The sequence below is a fragment of the Cyprinodon tularosa genome, unplaced genomic scaffold (assembly GCF_016077235.1).
Source record: "Cyprinodon tularosa strain WSP-4 unplaced genomic scaffold, ASM1607723v1 ctg84, whole genome shotgun sequence".
Lineage (NCBI taxonomy): Eukaryota > Metazoa > Chordata > Actinopteri > Cyprinodontiformes > Cyprinodontidae > Cyprinodon > Cyprinodon tularosa.
The window spans coordinates 971,760-991,776 of NW_024039607.1; the positions used below are offsets into that span (position 1 = coordinate 971,760).

General features: G+C 38.2%; 1 protein-coding gene across 1 annotated transcript in view; it reads right to left on the reverse strand.

Moving 5' to 3' along the window:
* The window catches only part of man1a1 (mannosidase, alpha, class 1A, member 1), a 195,011-nt gene that overhangs the window by 36,841 nt on the left and 138,153 nt on the right, over nt 1-20,017 (reverse strand). Inside the window, exon 5 of the mRNA XM_038272736.1 lies at nt 796-890. Within this exon, the coding sequence (XP_038128664.1) occupies nt 796-890 (95 nt within the window). The remainder of the gene's footprint in view (nt 1-795; nt 891-20,017) is intronic.

Consider the following 20,017-nt stretch of genomic DNA (forward strand, 5'->3'; position numbering starts at 1 on the left):
GGTCATAAAAGCTTCTATTCTGTCATAAAATGTCAAAACATTCAGAAAGCCGTGTCTATATTTCGTTTTGGAATAATTGGAGAGCCTTTAATACCAAGAAAAACTGCAAATGCTGCAACCGATTTCACTTTTTTGAAGGAACAGTTTAAAGCAATTAAACACCACTTTAACCAGATTATTGTAACTTATATTTTTCCTATACAAAACGTTTTGTTTTTCGGTTAATTAATCAAGGATAAATGTTTTAGTAAAGATGAAAAAAAAAAGAATTGATAAGGCATCATTTATCATGTCACACAAACCCGTTTGTTAACCTCTCCACACTTCATGAACAAATACATGCAAGAAGAAAAGTTCACGGACATTGAGGGAAGACTTTTGACGTTTAATCTATTATATAAAGTAATATAAGCCTAGTGATATCACACAGATGTAAACTGAAACATCCAAATGATGGAGGACCTCTAAGAAAACCATCCTCCACGCCTCCATCTTCATTTCTAGTGTCTGTGCTGAAACCTGGGAAAGCTCCCAGTCAGCGTTTCATGGCGTATTAATAAAAACTCCCTCAGGTTTAGAGCCTTCTGAGGGCGCTGGGAGAAAATAACATGTGTGTCATGTAAAACTAAAGCATCTGAGAGAGTGAGAGCGATGAGGAGAGCTCGTGTTCAGCGGGCGTGCAGCGAGCCACAGACCACAGAGCTCTCGAAAGCATCAAACCATCAAAACAAAGCCGCTGTCTGGAGTACCACCGGAGTGGACCGCTGTGAGTGTGTCTGTGTGTGAGTGTTTTACCTCTTGAGGTTGAGCAGAGCCCAGGGGATGCCTGTGGGCGTTTTGAAGGCTGGCAGCAGCTTTTCACCCAACTCTATCGCCTTCTTACGGAACACCTGAGAAAAAAGGAAAGCGTTTTAATATCAAACGGTCTTCGCCAAGAGACACATCGGTATTTTCTCTAGGAACCTTTTAAGAAAACAGCAACAACAACCTGAGAATATACGTGATAATAAATAGATAGAAACCCATTTCAGAGGGTCCACACATCGCTAAGAGAGAATAATATGGACAATTTAGTTGTTAAGATTGTGTTATGTATTCCTGTTAATCAGTGTGCCCATAACCTGTCATTCATAATCCATTTGTTCGACTGATGTACAAATATGTCATGGCACAGAGGAGCATTTCTCTTCAAAATTATTTCATCAAAAAGACAAAAACCATCTCAGCAGGGCAGAATGTGTCCAAATCATCACACATCAGAAATGACAGATAAAGCAGGATGACAAGGTCATACAGGAGCCCGGGTTTAGGATCCAGGTTTGCTAACGTGAACAGTCAGGTGAGTAGAAGAAATAAAAGCAAAATCTCTATGGCTTACTTATTTGGGGCACACCAAGGTTGCAATATTAAGGAAATTTTAGGGGTCATGAGTCGATTCTGCCAGCATGTTCTGCTCTAAGCTACACTTTAAAATGGGCAGGAGGAAACCTCGCTTTTAAATGATGAGGATAAATGTTGCTTTATTGGTTATTTGGTTTGTTCTTTATCCCTTTAGTGAATAACAAAAACCAGGCAAATATGTCAGACATCGCCTTGACGTCAGCATGTGCAGTTTTAAAGGTGATAAAATGAAGTCTTTATGTAAAATAACCTTCAGATCTGATTCAAAGCTGACTGCAGGGACGCCACACTGCTTTAAATAACCTCATGAATATTCAAATGAAAATGAGCCCAAATACACCTGGCTCTGCACAAAACTGGGCGATGTTGTCCTACTAAGATGAGTGTGTGTAGTATGATCGGCAGGCAGGGTTTACCTCCACAAGGTATAGAGCCAATTAAGTTCTGAAAGAAACAAACAGCCACAATGATCTGATGTTAAAGCAGTTCTGAAGATTTTGTCTCCCCCAACGGAGAAGTTTTATTGTTTTCCCTGAAGAAAGACAACGTTCCAACGAGGACCAGCATGGTAAAGACTAGGGCTGCAACTAAGGATTATTTTGCAAATAGATAAATCTGAGGATTATGTTTCGATTAATCAATTAATAATCGGATAGAAAAAGGTTCCTTAAAGAAGACTTTTTTACATATTAAACCAGATGAAACTAAAACGTTTCCACTTCAGGAGTTCTAGATAGAGCATATTGACAGATGGAAATGTTATTTATCCTAAATGCAAAAAGTTTACATAATTTTTTTTTACAATTTTGGTACAACTGCTGCTCAAGGTGGGTCTGTCAGCTAAAGACGATTAAAGGATTACTGAATTAGCTGACAATTATTCCAATAATTGATTCATTGCGATTATTCCGATTAATTGTTTCAGCCCTAGTAAAGACTAGAGTAGGGATGCACGATATAATCGGCCCCCTATCGGTATCGGCCGTAAAACTGAATATCGGACATCGGCCACCCCACCGATATTTAACCCGATATTTGATCAGCTTCTGAGTTTCTAAAGTCTAAAAAAAAAAAAAATACTACTTCTTCTTCTTCCTCAAAAACTTACTTTTTTACAACCTTAAAAACTTCAATATCTTCATATGCTGATATACTGCCATTTAAAAACACCATATCAATCTCTTTTACTAATGAAATATTGCTATATTTCATCGTTATGCTATGAAATCCCCCGAAAGTTCACGAAATTTTGCCATATTTTTATATGTTGATATATTGACGCGGTATCGATCTATTTTACTAACAAAATCTCACAAGAATTTGCAAAATATCACGAGAGTTTGTAACAGAACGATGAAATTTCACGAGATTTTGAAAGTAAAATAGATCGATACCGCGTTTTTAAAAATGAATTTAATATCAGCATATGAAAATATAATAGAGTATATTATTTTTCAAAGTGTCAGAAATGGATAACAAAACTGCTATTTTGAATGACTACTTATTTTTGTCCAGCTTTAACATCGGTATCGATATCGTTTATCGGCTACATGAGTTTTAAAATATCGGCATATCGGATATCGGCCAAAATCCCAATATCGTGCATCCCTAGACCAGAGCGTGGTAAAATCCTGATCTATCGGTCGCCTGCAGTTGGATTGAACTACATTTCTGTTTCCAGTGTCTGTGTGAAAGATAAATAACTAAGAGGTAATGAAACTATCTGTGTTGAAATAATCTCAAAATGACGATATTGAAAATAAGAAACCTTAAAATGAAGGTTATTTTGTGAAGATTTATTCAGTGGGAATAAAGAACAGCCAATGATAATAAACACCATTAATTAAATAATCAGTCACCAAATTATTGGGACTCTTAGCTACAGTATTTGCAATTAAAGCATCTTTTTAAATCCATGCCTTATTATTTTATGTTAATCAGCGTGCCCATAACCATTCATTCACAAACCTTTTGTTTCACGGATGTACAAATATGTCATGGCACAGAGGAGCATTTCTCTTCAAAATAATTTCATCAAAAAGAGAAAAACCATGACAGCAGGACATAATGTGTCCCACTCATCACACGTCAGAAATGACAGATAAAGCAGGATGACGAGGTCATACAGTCACCCGATTTTAGGATCCAGGTTTGCTAACATGAACAATCAGATGAGTAGAAACAATAAAAGCTAAATCTCTGTGGTTGCTTTTATTTGGGGCACACCAAGTCTTCATAACAACTAACATAAAACTGTAGAGTTTGCTTTTTGAAAATAATTGCTTGCCTTAAAAACACAAACATGCATAGCATGGTAGAGGAGCTGTAATACCAAAGGCTGGCCTTGGTAACCTGATTAAACTGCATGGAATCAAAAACTCCTTTTAAATTCGTAGGGAAACGGCTCTTCCAACAGTTGCATGTCTGAATTCTCTTGAGTGGTGCACCACTTTACACAAGTGAATAAAGTGAATCTGATTGGTCGTTTATCAAGAGGGTGGGATTGTTGCGGCACAAGGTTTGCAATTAAGTTTGATTGTGGTTGGTGTCTCGGAGGCATCTTGCTAACCAGTTAGCAACTTGGCGCTACAAGGTTTGTGGAAGCTCATTGGTAGAATTCCCTTATGACAGAAAGAAGGCCACGATTCACACCACTTTATCATCCGGAGGGGGGAAACATTTAATTACAAAACCGAATTCATACAGCTGTCTTAAACACTTCATACATTCAGCACTGCATCGTCACAATTCAGTTATTCCCCCACCTTCAGTCCATTCTAGGCGGCATTTATAGTTTCCACATCGCACTGTGTGGAAGCACGTGCACGACTGGACGCTCTTCCTGGAAATCTCTTAGCTTATGACCTGATTTAGTGCGAGTCAGCCAGTAAGAACGCTGTTTTTGCCAAGCTTCGTACGTGACTTTCAGTATGTAGACACCCTGTCTACATGCTGCATTCTCTGTGTTGCTAAGTGAGCATACGGTCAGAAACAGGACTACATAACGCAGTACAACTGCTTCCATAGTTGGCAAGCCAGACAGATATTTACATTCTACAGGTTCCCAATGGGAAGTTCCATTGGGACCAAGTAGCACTAAATACGTGACTTAGCGACGACACTGTCAAGGAACGCTATGGACAGCAGAAACGTGCAAGAGGAGGAGAGTTTTGTGTCGGAGGTCGCGGATGAGTCTCCTCCGTCAAACATTTTTTATTTAGAGGAGGAAAGCGGGGACGAAGATGTTGTGGAAGAGGACGCCAGGGCAGCAGAAGCTTGGTTTGGTGAAGGCTTACAGCCGTACATGTTTGAGCCCTTGCCCCGCATCGCTGCCAGTTCTGTTAGCTCTACGCCTGCTGAAGACACAGACGTCCATCCCCGTGAACACTGGGACGGAACTCAATGGGAAAGGAAATGATTCTCATTCCTTATTTCAACCATTGCGTATATTAGCTGCGACATATGAATCAAGATGCTATGACTGAAAAAATTTGATTGACAGATTACCGTTGATATATGATTAGCTGAATTTAGGTGCACAACCTGACGTATAACTAACTGGCCTACAAAAGATAACAAAAAAACCCTGAATGGTTTTAAGACAATGGTTTTTTTTTTTAAATATGCATTTTCTAACTTTTGGGACAATATCTTCGGGTAAAGAGTACACATGTTTAAGCAAGAATGATTTGACATTTAGATATGACTTCCCTACGACTTTAAACACAGGGATAATTAACGCAAATAGCATATCTAATCTGTTTCTCTGCTAACAGAAGGTAATTCCTGTTTTTTAATGGGGTATTGGTTTCAAAACATGAAGTGAAAGCAGTGACAAAAAGCACTAGGACATCTCAGTTTTCCTTTCAACATCTTATCCAAACCCTAAATCTGTTATCTATAATAAATGTGAAACTGCTGATTAACATCAAATATATATCAATGATTTTTCCTCCCTGGACTGCATTCACTCAAATTAAAGGTTTGATTATTTAGCGCCATAAAAGATTGATTCAAACCTTTTCACATCCTTTTCCAGGGGCACCGGTACATGTTGAGGGATCTGTTCTGTCAGCTGCAATCAAACCCGATTTCTCTCAGGGAGAGAGACTAGGAAGCAGTGTTAGGTGAGAGGTCTTGGTGTCTCTTTCTTAGTTTGACGTTTTCTATCTAGCTCCTGGCAAAGAACCAGGAGAACTGACAGGATATAGTGAGCTTTGCTATAACATCTAATAGACTGTTGGACACAGCTGCTGGGAACTCAGCAGCTTTATTTCTGCTCTAGCTGACCGTTGCTATGACTTCTAATGATGCTTTTCTATTAACTCCTTGTGCCAGTTTTTCATTTGCCTTTTGATGATTTAAATAATTTTACTTGGAAGTAAAATAAAGTAAAATAAACCTTAGTTGGTACTCCATCCTACAAAGGACAAACTATTGGATACCAGCTTTGAGGTCTATTTTCAGATTTCAAGTAGAAAAAAAACAAACAAAAAGCCGTGTGACCTGTGTTTCTCTGTTCTCCATCTTTCACACCAAAACACTCAGTGGAGTGAAGTAGTAAAGACTAAACTGGCAGCTATCCCCCCCAGGGATGAACCACTCAGCAGAGTTTGAAAGGCTGGGGCAGACGGGAGGACATGTTGTTTGGAAAAATAAAAGCTCAAGAGGAGCTGCACGTCAAAACAGTGAGGCAACTTTAAAGGATTCTCTGAAATCCACATGGGAGGGAATGGATACTGTATACTGAAGAAAAAAAACAAGAAGCAGAAATTAAGCATTTTTTCTGATACCTGTTGGAAAAAATCTATACGCAGAATCAACAGATGAAGGCTGTAAACGTTTAAATAATTAAAATTTACATTTTAGGTTCTAAACTTAGATCATAAATTCTGTGAACAAACCATAAATATGGCTTTAAACAGAAGTGATTGATGGTTTGTAAATAAAAGAATCCTGCAACTAAAAGAAAACCGTAGGAGAGGCTTAAAAGCACCAAAGATGGTTGAAGCTGGTTGATGGCAATTAAGTACAAGATTTAGCTGAGATTTATAGCTGTTAACTGACAAAATCACTTAAAAGAAATTGAAATAACTAGAATCCAGGTTCATAACAGAGTTTTTGTCTTTCTGTAGGTTCTTTTGGTTATTTTGGACATATTTTGTCTTTATTATCGAAAATAGCTGCTCATAAATCTCAGGCTTAAATCGTGTTATTCAATGAAATATTGGTCATTAAGATAATTTACAAACTTTGCTCTCTGCTTTACACTACCTTAAACTGGACTGTTGGTTATACTACATTTTATTTTCAGTCCAGTCAAGGATTCATGCTTTTAAAAGGCCTCCTGGCTTTGCTGTTTGAATTGAATCACCATTAAACAAAGTTACTTAATTCTGTAGAGATTTTAAAATTAGTTTATGATGAAATAACTTTTTAAAATCCTGTTGAATCTAAAGCTTGTATGGTGAAAAATCAAACACAAACATGAGCTCTGCTACAGTATTTCATCTCTAAAAAACATTAAATCACATCATTCAATGGCTTTCAGTTAACTGCATCTAATTCAGGTTTTATTTCAAAGAAAACGCACCATAATTAGACATTTTAAATGAAGAAGCATCCATTGAATATTAAAAAAATCAGCTGCAGTTCATTTTTGTTTTTAGTATATGCTCTTATAATAATTAACTGTAGCTGCAGCTCAGTGAAAAACTTTAATGAAATAACTCTGCAGCAGGTAAACAGCCCACTACAACCCACAATAACACCAGAAAAAATAAATATATTAAAATATAAAATAGAAGTTGACAACTTTGGGCTGAGACCAGTCCAGATAAAAAATAAAACACAGCTAGCATCACTGTCTGCTATGGAACTGACCTTAATCTGCTAATATCTGTTATACCTGCAAGCAAGAAAGCTGCAATCAAGCAAACGGGAAAGTAGCCAAGAGTTTGCAGAATAAATAAAAATAGCAGTAAAAAAAGGCGGTCTTTTTTTCTAAAGAAATTGCATTAAGCATGCCTGCTAGACTTTAAGAATATTCAGAGTGCGTCTTCTTGCGTGTGTTTACCAGAAAAAGCCCACCGGCTCTCATTACGTACATTTGCAAACATGTCATCACATTCACCAAGTTCCACAAACAACATTGAGTTTGAGCCCAAAGGATGATAAAATTAGATCAACAAAAGCCAAAGAATAAATGAAAATATCAAACATGGAGCCTAAATCCAATTTTCCTCCTGTATTCCTGGAATTTCAAGATACAGTATGTTAAAGCAGGGATCCAGGATGCCATTGCTGACACCAGATTATGTGTAAATATATCTGTGTTTTATGTCACACAAACGGGAGCAGCGCAGTGTCGTAACAAGGCATCAGATGCCAGAGATTAATGTCTTTAATAATGCTTGAAGCACACAGAGGGAAAGAGAAATCCCAGAGACGCACAGACGAATGAATTACACACAGCCTGAGTCCGAGGCCATCAAGTAAGCTGACAACAAGCTTTAATAAGCAAGTGAATCATATAGAACCTGAGGAACGCACTCAAAAGCCTGAGGCTGATGCCGTTAGAAAAAGGCTAATGTTAATAATCACATTTCACACCTCAGTGCCTGTGACAAAATATCCATCAAGATGATTTACTGCTGCACTACAGTGTGTTTGTTTCTCCGAGTTAATCCTGGTTAATAGATAAATTAGTTAACAGTATGTGACAATTCAGAAAGTCGCAGCAAGAGATCAGCTGGCTGCTTCAGATGCAAAGTAACTGTTTTTGAGCTAGAAAAAAGAAACAGGACAGCGTGCAGAAAACCAAACAATGTCGGTTTTTAAAATGAGAACTGAGAATGAGCTCAATTAGAAGCAAGTTGATTCATTATTACTGGGTTCCTCCTTTTAACATTTAAATATATTTAGTTAAAGGCATACTATGCAACACTTTTCAGTTAATTAATGTGTTCCATAACGTTTTGGATGATTAAATTAGTCATTTCAGGTCGAACAAATGTTTTCTCGGCCGCCCTGGTGGTCTGTAGGGGAAATACCGTACTTGCAATTGCAGGAGCCCTCGGCACGCACCCACAGGCTCAGAAGTCTCGTGCATCGCGAGAGTCGGTCTTGCGTTATGGCGAGAACTGCTACACGCCCCCAGTGAAAGGCATGCTCGTTGCTAGTGCAGTGGCGATATTTGTGCAGTTATCATGGCGGAACCAGCGTGAAAACAGCGAAAGCCCATGTCGGAGCAGGCAAGAAAGAGGAAAAGGGCTCTGGACAGAGAGAGCAGTCGTACACGGGTGAACATCGGGCAAGCTTTTTCCAAATGGCGAGAGCTAAAAGAAAAAGAAGGCTGCAAGGCTGACGCGGACCTCGCGTTTCTGCTGATTGTAAGTAACATTGGAATGGTTTCTCTCTCTGTGTGCATGTTCATACTGTCTGCTAAGCTCAAAACAATCGCGCCTGGCTTGACGGAGAAAAGCTGAGCATATTTACGACAGTGCACTTTTACTTTCGCCCTCTGGGGGGAGCCTCGCTGGAAAATCAACACCGGTTGCATAGTATACCTTTAAAATAGACAAACTAAACTGTAAAATGGATGTCACAACAGTAATAATTATCCCTGGAATTGGTTTAAAAATAACTAATTAATGACCAGTAAGGCACATTAAAAGACCAATCCCGCATGTCTTTCTGTAGTTTTGAATGTGAATGAAGAAAACGATATCCAGCATTGCCTTACTTTGCATTTGATACTGCAGCATACATAGTTAGATTGTTTGAGACGTGTTGGAAAAAAAACTCTGCTGAATGAATTTTGACCCAGACTAAGATTTTGCTACAGAGTAAACATCATTTGGACTTAATTACTGAATACTTGGTGCTGTAACCACACAAGTTAATGTCAACCTACTAAATAAAACGGCTCACTTATATAAGTGCTCTGGGGGGACTCAAACGGGACTGAATTTTGTTTAACACAGTTAGTTGATTCCTATATTCCCTTGCAGCCAAATCCTGGAAATTCTGCACCCTTGATCCAAACCTTCCTGCACTATTCAGATCAGCAACTCACCAGAAACGACAAATATATTTGAAGGGAATCACAGAAAATAATGTAGCAAAAAAATCTTCTAAACTTCGAGTGTGATGTCAGATTGTGGATCAAAAATATTGTAGAGGCAAACTATAAACCGGTGCTGCAAAATATCAAGAATTGCAGCATGAGCATTTGCAATGTTTCGATCGCAATAGATCGCTTGGCCTTGATGACTGCTCCATTTGTGCTTGAGATAGTCAGGCCACAGCACATTGTGGGGTCTAGGGCTGAAACAATTAATCACATTAATTGTGTTTAATCGATTATTGAAATAATCGTCAACTAATTTAGTAATTGATTAATCGTTAAATGGAGTATAGAGACTCTAAAACATGCTTTTAACTGACAGAGCAACACACTTACAGGGCTCAATGTTAACCATTGCCCGATCTCCCGGGACAAGTAGTTTTTATTGTCGGAAGAGTACAAATTTCATTGCATTTGCCCGCCGGGCAGGTGCAATGATCACCTAGAAAAAATATTTATCACTCAGAATTACTTTAAAATCACCAACACTCCCTGAAAACGACTCACAAGTGTAGCCAGCACCATTTTTGTTGTTTTGTACACATTCTCGCGTGATTTGAAAAAGCCGCGTGATTTTCCGCTGAATTACAAAAAAACTTTTAAAAAACAAACATGTTTCATTGATTAATATTAGGAACTATATTTATCAAACATTATACTGGGCAAGTAAAAATTGTTTCTGGGCAAATGAAATGTGAAAGCCACTTGCCCTAAAGGCAAGTGGTAAAAAATCCTTAACGTCAACCCATGACTTACCTCAGTACTTATATCAAAGTTGTAAAAAAAAAAAATATATATATATTTTGTATTTAAGATTAAAAAAACACATTTTCATCTGTCAATACGCGCTATCCAGAACTCGTTAAATGGAAAGATTTTGTTTTCACCGGGTTTAGTTTTGTAAAAGGTCAACTATAAGGAACCTTCGGATATCTGATTAATATTCAATTAATCAAAAAAATAATCAACAGATTAATCCATTTGCTAAATAATTGTTAGTTGCAGCCCTAGTGGGAACATTTACACAGAGTTGGCGAATCTGTTTAGACTGCAGTGGATATTGTCCTTGTAATAGTCAGCAGTAGTATAGCAATTAGATGGTTTCCAGTGCTCCTCTTCTAAAATATCTTTATATAGAACTGTTGCCCTCGCCCTAATTACTCAAGCAGCTGCTTACCTTTATTAAACTTGGAGAACAGAAGAAAATTAAAAAAATTAAGATCAACATTTCAGATTTTTAGATGTGACTTCAAAATATAAACCAGCAGCTCAGTCAATGGATAATATATGAGCAGACATTCACTTTGTTTCATTTTAAAGAAGGAAGCTGCAGTCGTGACCTTCAACTTGACATTGTTTTCCTCACAGTATTTGTTTTTTTATCTGAGAGAATTAAATATAAGAGTGAGTCTAGCAGCAATAAATAAATAAACCCTCTTAGATGAGGGTTGGAGTTGCGTATAGTGAGAAGGTAAAGATGTGAGGAGACAGCAGTGGAAGGTCCACAGAAACCTGTAGGATGTGTGTGTTCATCTAGTTCTGTTGCTGGTGCATGATGATGTGTTGCAGTCCATTGAGAGTCGTGTGGACAGCTTTCTAACTAAGATGAATCACTCCGCGTGGCCTCTGTATGACCAGCAGGCCTAGTGGGACATGTGCCCCAGATTACAGCTGCGTCTTTGGGATGAAGAGAGACCCACACACTGACATCCCTCTACCTTACCCCCCTCTGAGGCCACTGACATGCTGGCCCCGTCCCCCTGTTTCCTCTCCTCTAACCTTTGTCGGCTCCTTCCTCATCTTTCCTCCCCATGTCTCCAGGGTTCCCATATTAGTCAGGATTTATTGTAGAACCTCTTTATTTCTCATTCTGTCTTTGTTCCTCTGTTTCTACTTCTATTTGTTCATTTCTAAAACCCAGGCCTCATACTTTTTTCCATGTCTCCTATCTGATAAGCAATCTTCAAAATCCTAGACAGAAAATTGAAAGTCTTATCTACCGTATATATTATAATCATGATTTTCCTTGTTATCTGGTAATGTAGTAATCTGGAAATTTTTCTCATAACATTAGCTGCTCTTTGAATCGATCACTTGTTTTCATTTTAGAGAAAACTGTTTTTGTTTCTGGAGTCATTCGGTGTTGAACATTGAATTATTTAGTTGTAAAATGTTAGAATGACAAAAGACTAAGCAGTTTAACTAGGAAACCATTTTAAATTGTGACTAACGCTATATGCTCTATTTCCTTTGGTGGCAGAGAGCTAAAATAAAATGAGGCTACAGTCATGTACTGTGACTTTATAATACCTTATGACCATATTTCTTTTACTGAAGGTTCCCCTAGCTCAGTGATTCATTTAAAATGTCTCCTCAGTCAGATTCATCATTTGAGCTATTATACTAATCATTTATTTTTGCATTTCCTCTCCAAACAAAGTACCCCTAGCTCATTTCTTTTATTTTGAGTTTTGTCTCTATCCTAAACTACTCATTAGGGGTGTAAATAATAATGGTTTTGTATCGATGCATCGATCCAACAGCCGACGATCCGATGCATCGACACGTCCGCAAGAGAATCGATTCATGTTTTTTTTTTCCTCCAGTCTATTTTTATCCATTTGCTCCTGGGCGTAATTCTCCCTCCTGTGCTGCGGTGGCGCTAAACCTATTTTGCCCTCCTACCTCGCTTCCTGGTTATACTCTTACAGCAGTGTGTTGCAGTGAGCTGGACACAGACATTTTTGATTTATGCTCAATATTGAAGCGTGGTCTGAGCTACACACTGTGGGTCTAGATACGGCCGAGGTGGAGAGGAAGTGGGGGCGAGTTTAGTCCGACGACGGAGGGACATGAGGGCCAAAAAGAGCGGAGATCCAGGTGGAAAAAGGGTCCCAGCGTTCTCGTGCACCTCACTCTTCTAGCAGGTCAAACTTCACGAGTTGTTTTCCGCAATTTCGGTCATAAAAACAAAACAAGCCAGCCTCCTGTCTGCTGCACTGTCTGTGGTCAGCTACAATTTGGGAGAGGTGCAGCGGAGCGTCTGTGGAGGGGGCGGGACGTCTGGAGCCAAGGTATTGCATTGCACTCATTGCACTGATTTAGTGCAGTATTTTTGCAGTATTTTTGGATGCAACTTTTCTACTTCTGTTATTTGCTGTTGTTTCCAAAAAAAAAAAAAAAAAGCATAACGATATTACAGCTTTCATTGATTTATTTCAAAATCGAAACTGTTTAGCCTGTAAGGTGTAAAAAAAATAAATAAAATAAATCAATTAATCGAATCGTTGTGTATTATTGAGTATCGAAAATAATTGAATCGTTGGGTCAGAAAATCGATATTGAATCGAATTGCCATGATGTATGTGATTTACACCCCTACTATTCATATGTGGTTTCTTTAGCTGTCATTTTTCTATTTAAAAAGAAAATAATTATTTTTTTCTTCTTCTAAATACTGTCAAACATGGAGCTACTGCCAAACATTTACTGTGCTTATTTTTTCCTCTTAAAAGTTTCTCTGCCTCCATGTACTTCATGTTTTGATTTCTCCATTCTGTCATTACAATCCCTCAGTTGGTCCGATGACTGCTCACACATTCTGTTTTTGGATCCTTGTGACTATACCTCCTGTTAAAAATAATTTAATAAATTAGCATTTTGTGAACAGCCCAGTATGGTGGACCAGTCACCTTTAACCATCTGGCAAAACTAAATTTGACCATATTGTATACAACAGCTGAACGGGACACTATCTACTGGATTTAAATCTGTATATAGGACTGAATAGAAGGGCAAAGAACTGAGCTGAGTTGACGTTAGCTACATTTGACATAAATGAAAATAGATATGTTTGCCTTTTTAATTGCTTTGTTAATTTTTATTCTGTGCTAAACGTGAAGAAATTGATTTTAACCCTTTAAAGCCTGATCCAAGAATAAAACAAAACAGAAAAAAAAATTTTTTAGTTTGAAGAAAAAACAGAAATACATTTTTGATATTAATAATTTATTACTATGCGATAAGTCAAGATTATTTTTTGTGTAGTCTTCTACTGGCTGTTATCAGGTATATCTGATTGCGTACAATAGGATTTTGAGCAAAGTTTTTACCATTAAATTATGCAAAAGGTGTCAGACGCAAAACATTTCAGAAACCGTATGTATCAAATACGATACATTTGGCATTATAGGGTTAATATAAAAGACTGTAAGACAATTTGGCTTATTTAAAAAGAAAAATCACTTTTTTTAAATCTTGGCTTTCCTTATTAATAAAAAAGTGAAACAGAACATTTTGCTCTCTGAAGAAATCACAATTATCCAATATAAAAACAATGATTCTGCATTACCCAAAATATTCAAAAAACAAAGTAAAGATGTATTTATAAGGTGCAAACTGGATAAATAACTTTGTTTACTGCATTGGTTTGGGGACATATGCAGCAGAATTTAAACTTTAAAAAGAAATTAGGTTATAGAATCATTAATATTTCAGTTCTGACACAAAATTTGTTTTAAACAAAAAAAAAAAAAACACTTCTTGTTCATTGTAGTTGTATTATGGGGCTTAAATTTGTTTAACTGAGGCCATGCGGTTCTGAATGAATAACAGGCTAGAGACTGAGGGGGTGTGCCAGAGGGTGTCGGCTGAAGGAGGCTGCAGCCCTGACAGCTGTATTGGAGAGGCTCAGCCATCCCACGACACAGCACTCTGAGGAGGTGACAGCTCTCAGTAGTTAAGAAGCCTGCTGTTGTGTGAATGGTTGCTCTTGTTCTCCACTCCACACTGCTCTCTGTCAAAGCCTCTCCATCGGCTCTTTCTGGGTTTAAAACATTGCTCAGGATGCCCAAAAAACCCCACTAGAAAGTGGAGTGGGGGGAATTAACTAGACTTATGAAGGGATCTGAAATCGATGAAGGAGCAGGAAAGGGAAGGTAATGAGGAAAATCGAAAAATGTTAGCATTCATATACAAATAATAGAATAAAAGCACAGAGGGGAGATAAAAGCACTGGATAAAGGAACTTCTGTTCCTTCAGCACAAGGCATTAAACAGAGGAGAGGTTGTATTCAATTCACCAAGGAAGGTAAAGCTAATATCTCTGATGTACAACATTTCTCAGCAGGAGGCCTCATATTTAAGCAACCGATGGGTTTATGTTGGAGTCACTCACTCCCGTGTTTTTTAAATGACCTTAGAGTGCCGGTAAAAGCGAGAAAACATTTCACTGGGAAGTGCTGCTCTACAACATCAATCTGCACTGGCAGCACATTTACATGACAGATTGTGATAAAAAAAAGGAGGACCTTACCTTTTACCATTTAAAAAAAAGGAAACGATTTTAAGCTCTAGGATTTTATTTTAACAATTTTTTTAAAATATTGTTTAAAATTCCTGTCACTTCTGACACTTTTTACTTTTTTAATTGTAAAACTGTGGGCTGCAAAAAAGGATGTACATGGACAGACTATAAGACTGATAGATTAATAAATGGGTGAATGAAGAGGCGGATCAGTAGGTGGGTGAATGCAGAAGCCTGCGCAGGAGTATTCTTCTAATTCAGCTCCTGTTGAGCTTCTGACCATTAGCGTCCACTCCATTATAAGGCTCCTCTCCTGTGGAAACACCTACTAGTTTTAGTCTACTTTTAAAGGCAGGTTTAAAGCTTTCCTTTTTGATAAAGCTTACAGCTAGAGTGGCTCAGATTATCCGGAGGTATATCTATAGTTATGCTGCTATAGGCTTAGACTGCTGGAGGACATAGGGACCCCTTTTTCATCGTTCTGCTTCATTCTATCTCTATTCTCCCACTCTGCAGAGTTTGTTAGTTCAGTCTTTAACATTATGCTCTCTCTGCTTTTTCTTGTGGTAGCTTCATCTGGTCTGTTCCTGTTTAGCTGTGGCATCATCCTGGAGAGAAATATCAGCTGTGCTGCTGCGATATACACCTCTGTTTATAGATGTTCGAGATCTGCCTGTTTGTCGGTGTAGTCCTATTTCTCTGACTGTGACTAACTGGAAGTTCTCTCTTCATCCTCTGACATGGGAGCTGGCTCGGAACTTGTCTGACTGGCTGTGTGTTTCCTGGACTGGGCTGCCTTTTGTATCTCTGCTTCTGTCTCCTTGAACCTCAGTCAGCCTCGGCAGATGACCGCTCACACTGAGCCTGGTTCTGCTGGTTTTCTTCCTGTTCAAAGGGAGTTTTTCCTCTCCATTGTCGCTACAAGCATGCTTAGTGTAAGGGATTGCATTCGAGTCAATGACTCGATGCAATCAACTGGTTTTTCTTTTATAGAAAACCTTGAATTAATTTGACTGGATGATCTGGCGAACTGTAAATTGGCTTGAGATGTTTTGTGAATATAAAACTGAAATGAATTTTATTCTCCACTTTAAATTCTCCACCGTACGATTTGGCAAATGTTTATCCACTGAATGTAATACAGTTCAACAAGAATCTCAAATAAACAGAGTGAACAGAAACGAAATATAATTTAGTATCTAAGATAAGAAAAAAAAAGATATAAATAAAATAAATCTTTAAAACAACATCACAAAACTGATAAAAACCTGAGGAACTTTGGGAAAGAACGGCTAAAATTTGGTTTTACTGAACATCATTATAAAACAATAGTACAGAACAAACAAATAACCAAAAACAGGTAAATGATGCAAAGACAGCTGTCTTACTTGAGATTACTGTGTGAGAAGAGAACATTACTGAGAGACAGTGGTCTCAGGATACTTTACCTTTCTCCCAAATACCCTAAATGCTTCCTCTGGTGGCACACTGGACTGACAATGGATAGAATGAACCTTGTAAGCTTTGCTGAAGCAGGAAAAATTTCTTCATGAGATTTCCCCATTGGTTAGGAACCGCATGGTGGACACAGTCACAGAGTTAATCTGTTATTTCTTCAACTAAATTTTTAGGCCTGAATGGAAAGGAGAATTGTTGTCCAGGTCTAAGTGCCGCTCGTTTTTTTTTGTTTGTTTTCTTTTTTGCTATATTTGGTGAATCCTCTGCTTGAACCATGAAACTGCACAGCAGGGAAAAAATTGCTTATTTGATTCACAAACAGGTTTAATTTGCTGTTTATCTTCTCTAATCCAATGATTAAAGGTTGGTTTTACAATTTATTTTCATTCTAGGTTTAATCGCCAACTTTAGTTGTTCTCCAGGTCCTTCAAACAATCAAGCCACCCGTTCCAGCCTACAGTAGTCTTAAAAGCACTAGTGGAGGCTAACGTGGACTCTAGATGGACACATGGATGGATAGATGATTGTCTGGATAGGATAGATCTGGTTGATGAGGGACTGATGGATAAGCAGGTTGCTAAAAAGATGGATGAATAAATGGATAAACAGAATTGTGATTAAGTAGGTAGACAGATGTATTTCTGCAGGGATGGATGGATGGTTAGATGGACAGATGCAAAGAGTGGTGGATGGAATGATCAATGAACTAGAAGGATAGATATAGAAGGATGTGACAAAGTGGTTCAGTTTGTCCCTTATTCTTTCTTCTGATTTGTAATGCTTAAATTCAAATATTAGTTTGCAACTTTGGCTTTCACTTACTATCCCGGGTTTGTTTGTGTTAGCATTATGTTGCAGTTTCCATCTACTTATGTTTAGCAGGGATCGTACACCTTTTCCAAAGTCAAAATCATGCACTTTTCAAGCACTTTCAAGATCCATTTTAAAACTTTTTCCAGCACCTTACACCACCGTAAATTACATACCAATACATAGTCAAAATTATTACTCGGATGATCAAAGAAAATTACTCCTCTGCCTTGGCGTAGTAATATAACCAACCAGAGGGTGTCGCAATTCAGTATTATCAGCCGTAGAGTTATCAATACTGTTTTAAGGTCTGGGCCTGGCAATAATTAAAACTTTGGTTTTATTTATCTATTTTTTTTGGAATGTTGGCGAGGCGGTAGCGTGAGTTTGGCGAGGCGGCCGCCTCGCCAAGATAGTGCTGCGGGAAACACTCCAATACTAACATTACATTATCACACCGTACTCTCAGTCACTCAGTAACTTAGCCTGTGAATTCCTAGCTAGCAGTTACTAGCGTAAACAAATTGGCGCTAACGTTAACATGTACTAGGCTACTTCATTTGGCTTACTTAAAAGTCTATGACTTACCCTTCATGTGACTCGAGAGCGCAGACTCGCCCATTGTGAAAAGCTGCACATCTTTTTTGCAGACTTTACAAGAGGCAACTCGTGGGGTTTGTCCCCGTTTAATCCATAATTTGTATTTTTCATCTTCCAGCCAACGTTCATTGAAACGACAACCTCCCGGCATGGTGCCGTAGTGGTTTCATGGGTTTCGTCATAGACTGGCTGATCGCAGTCACACATAAGCGAGCAGGTTTCATTTTCGGGCTCTCTAACATTTTATTTCTCCATTTAATAAACACACGATTCAGTTAGATAGGTATTTGTTGCGAAAGAAATAGTTACAATTTCAAGCATTTTCAAGCATTTCATCCAAAATATAAGCACTTTTCAAACCTTGAAAACACAATGTCAAAATGCAAGCATTTTCAAGGATTTCCAGCACCCGTACAAACCCTGGTTTAGGTTAAAGCTATTACTTCAGGATTATTGGATGAAATTGTTTATTTTGTTTTAAAATATATTCATGGTTTTTGTTTTCCTTTTTACTCACCATTGTTTAAGTATTTTTCTACTAAATTGACTAAATGATGTCATCCATTACTTTGCTGGGTTCTACCATTTAGAGGGTTTCCTTTGTAGTTATGCCTTGTCTGTTTTTCTTTAAAGTAACTTTTTGAGTTATCTTGTTTCACACCGTTTATTTTGCAGACTCTTTCTTTATGTCGATGAGTTTGTAAATTAGATTAAGTTTATTCTTGTTTCTCTGTTTTTTTTTAACCTGTTTAATTGAGGCTTGGTCCACTCAAGTGCAGGTGTGTTGCCACTTGATTACAGGTGCTGGTCATAAAATTAGAATATCATGAAAAAGTATATTGATTTCAGTAATTCCATTTAAAAAGTGAAACTTGTATATTATATTCATACATTACATACAAACTCATATATTTCAGATGTTTATTTTGTTTAATTTTGATGATTACAAATGACAACAAATGAAAATCTCAAATTCATCATATCAGAAAATTAGAATATTACTGAAGACCAATAAAAACAAAGGATTTATAGAAATGTTGGCCAACTGAAAAGTATGAACATGAAAAGTATGAGCATGTACAGCACTCAGTATTTAGTTGGGCCTCCTTTGGCCTGTATTACTGCAGCAATGCGGCGTGGCATGGAGTCGATCAGTCTGTGGCACTGCTCAGGTGTTATGATAGCCCAGGTTGCTCTAATAGTGGCTTTTAGCTCTTCTGAATTGTTGGGTCTGGTGTATTGCATCTTCTTCTTCACAATACCCCATAGATTTTCTATGGGGTTAAGGTCAGGAGAGTTTGCTGGCCAATTAAGAACAGGGATACCATGGTCCTTCAACCAGGTACTGGTAGCTTTGGCACTGTGTGCAGGTGCCAAGTCCTGTTGGAAAATGAAATCTGCATCTCCAAAAAGTTGGTCAGCTGCAGGAAGCATGAAGTGCTCTAAAACTTCATGGTATGTGGCTGCGTTGACCCTGGACCTCAGAAAACACACTGGACCCACACCAGCAGATGACATGGCACCCCAAACCATCACTGACTGTGGAAACTTTACACTGGACTTCAAGCAACGTGGATGAAGTGCCTCTCTTCTTTTCCTCCAGACTCTGGGACCTTGATTTCCAAAGGAAATGCAAAATTTACTTTCATCAGAGAACATGACTTTGGACCACTCACCAGCAGTCCAGTCCTGTTTCTCTTTAGCCCAGGCAAGACGCTTCTGACGCTGTCTGTGGTTCAAGAGTGGCTTGACACAAGGAATGCGACAGCAGAAACCCATGTCTTTCATACGTCTGTGTGTGGTGGTTCTTGAAGCACTCACTCCAGCTGCAGTCCACTCTTTGTGAATCTCCCCCACATTTTTGAATGGGTTTTGTTTCACAATCCTCTCCAGGGTGCGGTTATCTCTCTTGCTTGTACACTTTTTTCGACCACATCTTTTCCTTCCCTTCGCCTCTCTATTAATGTGCTTGGACACTGAGCTCTGTGAACAGCCAGCCTCTTTAGCGATGACCTTTTGTGTCTTGCCCTCCTTGTGCAAGGTGTCGATGGTCGTCTTTTGGACAACTGTCAAGTCAGCAGTCTTCCCCATGATTGTGTAGCCTATAGAACTAGACTGAAAGACCATTTAAAGGCTTTTGCAGGTGGTTTGAGTTAATTAGCTGATTAGAGTGTGGCACCAGGGGCCATCAATTTTGAACCTTTTCACAATATTCTAATTTTCTGATATGATGAATTTGAGATTTTCATTTGTTGTCATTTGTAATCATCAAAATTAAACAAAATAAACATCTGAAATATATGAGTTTGTATGTA